The sequence below is a fragment of the Eriocheir sinensis genome, unplaced genomic scaffold (genome assembly GCF_024679095.1).
Source record: "Eriocheir sinensis breed Jianghai 21 unplaced genomic scaffold, ASM2467909v1 Scaffold1114, whole genome shotgun sequence".
Lineage (NCBI taxonomy): Eukaryota > Metazoa > Arthropoda > Malacostraca > Decapoda > Varunidae > Eriocheir > Eriocheir sinensis.
Window position 1 is genome coordinate 95,001 of NW_026110424.1, and position 4,227 is coordinate 99,227.

Consider the following 4,227-nt stretch of genomic DNA (forward strand, 5'->3'; position numbering starts at 1 on the left):
TCTTTTTTTCATTTGTTTTTCTTTCCTTTTCTTGTTTTCCTTTTTTTCTTTGTCTTTCTTTCCTTTTCTTTTGTTTTCCTTTTTTTCTTTGTTTTTCTTTCTTTTGCTTTTCTTTCTTTACTTTCTTTTTCTTTTTTTTGTTTCAGTCTTTCGTAAGTGACTGGACTGTTTGTTTGTTTGTTTGTTTTTTTGTTGTTTTATTTCATTCATGTTGTGTTTGTCTGTCTGTGTGAATGTATGTATGTATGTATGTATGTATGTATGTGTGAATGAATGTATGTATGTATGTGTAATTCTTTTTGTCTCCCATAATGACTTACTAATTGACGTGGTTTACATAATCACCAAACACACACACACACACACACACACACACACACACACACACACACACACACACGCGCGTCCTTTATTCAATTCATAAACGTCAAATGTTGCGTCCTGGCGGGGTTTTAATACAATAATACATTAATAAACGGGTAATATAATATAGCAAAATAATGATTGGTATTATTGTCACACACACACACACACACACACACACACACACACACACACACACACAAATATGCTTTTTTTCCCTCCTATTCTTCATTCTTCCTCTAAGTAACTATACATCAAATAAGTGTTTTTTGTCACTCCAGAAAGGAATATGTGTGTGTGTGTGTGTGTGTGTGTGTGTGTCCACTACCTCATATATTAACTCATTTTCACCTCATTTCGACATATCTAACTCATTTCTCACTCTCTTGTGCAGTTCTAAGACACCTTCCTGCGCCTCCTCTTGCTCCTCTTGATCACGCAACACACTAAAAAGACACAAATAAGAGGGAGAATTGCCGAGAAATTCCTCTTACCACGAGCACTCTTTGTTTACCGCGTTTCAGTCTTTGCAACGGGTTCACAATTGATACTTTTCTTAATATATTCTTTTTTATTTGTTTATCTGCTTAGTGGTTTAGTCAGATGGTTTGTTATGTTCCAGTTATTTATTCTTTAATTGGTGCTGTGGAAAATATTATGAGCTTCGTTTGATATTAATGGCTATGATTATATTAGTTATTTCAAGTTGTTTTCGTCTTTTCTCTCTCGAATTCGGACTTGGGAAACGGGCTGGACATACGCTTTCGGGCTTGGGAAGAGGGAAGCCTATGCATTTGGGCTTGGGAAAAGGGAGGCCTATGCATTTGGGCTTGGGAAGAAGGAAGCCTATGCATTTGGGCTTGGGAAGAGGGAGGCCTATGCATTTGGGCTTGGGAAGAAGGAAGCCTATGCATTTGGGCTTGGCAGGAGACCATCATCTGATCTCTACGAGTTCGGGCTGGGGAAAAGAGATCCTTATGCCTTTGGTCTTGAATAACGCCCAGCTAACGACCTTTACTCATTCGGGCTTGGCAAAATGGCAGCTGATCTTTACTCGTTAATATCCTTCGTTAAATCCTTCGTTTTTTTTTCATATATTTGGTTAAGAAAGTTAGTTAGGTAGTATTTATTAACTTAACCGTAACCTTAAAAAAATTATATATATATCATGTTTGTCAAGTATTTATATGCGAGAAAATTAGTGTATAGGCTGATATGCGTTTTTCGTGTGTGTGTGTGTGTGTGTTTGTGTGTGTGTGTGTGTGTGTGTGTGTGTGTGTGTCATCCAATAACCTATAAAACATGCATTAGTCATTTGAACACTAATTATCGTCATTAAAACAGATGCAAACCCATAATTTATAAGATAATGAATCCCAATAAACATACTTATTTTTATTTAAAGATAAATTAAACACACACACACACACACACACACACACACACAGGATTTATACCTCTTTATTCACATTTTCCTCTTCTTCTATTCTCTTTATTTATAACTTTATTCATATTTGCCAATTCTTCTATTCCTTCCCTCCTCTTCTCTCATTATCAGTACCCTCTTCCCCTTCTTCTTCTCCCCATCTCCCCTCCCCTTCTCCCCCATACTAATCCCCGTTCCCCCCAGGGCAGCCGTCGCAGGATGAGGAGGGAGCACCACCGCCCCTGTGGTTGGGGGTGGTGGGGCTGCTTATGGTGGGGGCGGCGACCCTGCCCCCCCCTGCCGCGGCCCAGCTGGAACCCCATGACTCTCGGGCACTCAGTCAGTTGAACAAGGTGAGAGGAGGAGGAGGAGGAGGAGGAGTTAGAGGAGGAGGAGGAGTGAATGAATGAATGAAGGAAGGGAGAAGGGATTAGGGAAAGGAGGAGGAGGAGGAGGAGGAGGAGGAGTGAATGAATGAAGGAAGGGAGACTGGATTAGTGAAAGGATGAGGAGGATGAGGAGGAGGAGGAGGAGGAGTGAATGAAAGAAGGGAATTAAATAGTTACTCATCACCATCTTCATCACCATCTTCATCGTCATCTTCATCACCATCATCATCATCATCTCCATCACCATCTTCATCACCTTTGAACACCACCAATCTCGTCCCCCTCCACAGGTCCTTCAGCAATACGAGATGGCGGCGAAGGCATCAGCGGCAGCGGCGGAGGAGATGCTGGAGACGATTTTGGCCGAGCAAGAGGAAGCCCAAGAGGAAGAGGAACTGGGCTTCGGGAAACGCCGCACGTCGCCCCTCGCCAACTCCTACTCCTTCGGGCTGGGCAAGAGGAGTGGGCGGTACTACTTCGGGCTTGGGAAGAAGTCTGACCCATACTCCTTCGGCCTCGGCAAGAAGTCCGGTAACTACAATTTCGGGCTTGGCAAGAGGAGTGTGAGGGACGTGACGCACCAAGAGGAAGAGGAGGAGGAAGAGGAAGAGACCGAGGCTGGGAAGAGATCCAAGAGGGAGGTTAGTGAGGACGGAAACACGGAAGAGGACAAGAGGACAGGTGTGAGGGGTTACTCCTTCGGGCAGCAAGAGGAAGCAAGATGACCTGGATGTGGGCTTTTCCAAGGGCCATGGGACTACGCCTTTGGACTTGGGAAGAGAGAAGATGACGAGGACCTGGAGTTGGAAAAGAGACCTCCTAGCTACTCCGTCGGCCTCGGGAAAAGAGAGGACGACATTGACTTCGAAAAACGACCTCGTAGTTACTCCTTCGGCCTCGGGAAAGAAGACGACGTGACTTCGAAAAACGACCTCAGGCTTACTCCTTCGGCCTCAGGAAGAGAGAGGACGATGACGAGGACGATCTCTACTTCGACAAGCGGCCTCATGCCTCCTTCGGCCTCGGAAGCGGATTTCTGAGGAGGAGGACGAAAACCCTTCTTCGCATTCGCCCCTGGGGAAGCGACCACGAACCTACAGCTTTGGTCTTGGGAAACGGGCGACGCCGACGACTTGGACAAAGACGATGAAGACGAAGAGGGTGAAGATGGGTGATTCTGGACCTCAACGCCCTGGAGGAGATGTCAAAAGGGCGTCAGGAGATCTGGAGACGGGCAGAGAACTTACGATTTTGGTCTTGGGAAGAGATCCGGCCCCTATGCCTTTGGACTTGGGAAAAGGGAACCATACGCCTTTGGACTTGGGAAACGGGCTGGACCATACGCGTTCGGGCTTGGCAAGAGGGAAGCCTATGCGTTTGGAAGCAGCAAGAGACCATCGGCTGATCTATATGAGTTCGGGCTTGGGAAAGAGATCCCTATGCTTTCCGGACTTGGAAAGCGCGGAGCGAACCTTACGCCTTTGGGCAGGAAACAGCCAATAACGACCTTTATTCATACGGGCTTGGCAAAAAGGCAGCTGATCTCTACTCCTTTGTGCTTTGTAAGAGGTAACAATATGCATTATGGTTTTGGAATAGACAAGTTGCAGACCTTTATGAATTCGGGCTCAGGAAGCGTGGGGCGAGCCTTACGCTTTCAGGCAGCAAGAGACCCGATATGTACGCCTTTGGGCTTGGGAAGAGGAGGAGACCCATATTCCTTCGGGCTCGGCAAAGACCGGATCCTTACGCCTTTGGACTTGGAAACACGACCCTATGCGTTCGGGCTAGGAAAAAGGGCTGGGCCATATGCCTTTGGGCTTGGGAAGAGACCCGCAGCTGACCTCTACGAATTCGGTCTTGGGAAAAAGGCTGACCCATATGCATTCGGGCTGGGAAAGAAGGCTGACCCATATGCATTCGGGCTGGGGAAGAGACCAGACATGTACTCTTTCGGCCTCGGGAAACGGGCTGAGCCATACGCGTTCAGGCAGAAGCAACTGCCGGACCCAACCGTTACAATTTGGACTTGGGAAACGAGGGAACGGA

At 46.5% G+C, this 4,227-nt stretch overlaps 1 protein-coding gene across 1 annotated transcript in view; it reads left to right on the forward strand.

The window, feature by feature from the left end:
• LOC126989261 (allatostatins-like) overlaps positions 1-2,903 on the forward strand; it is a 72,388-nt gene extending 69,485 nt beyond the window's left edge. Inside the window, exons 2-3 of the mRNA XM_050847907.1 lie at positions 1,994-2,142; positions 2,469-2,903. Coding sequence (XP_050703864.1) covers positions 1,994-2,142; positions 2,469-2,903 — 584 coding nt within the window. The remainder of the gene's footprint in view (positions 1-1,993; positions 2,143-2,468) is intronic.
• Positions 2,904-4,227: the final 1,324 nt, after the last annotated feature.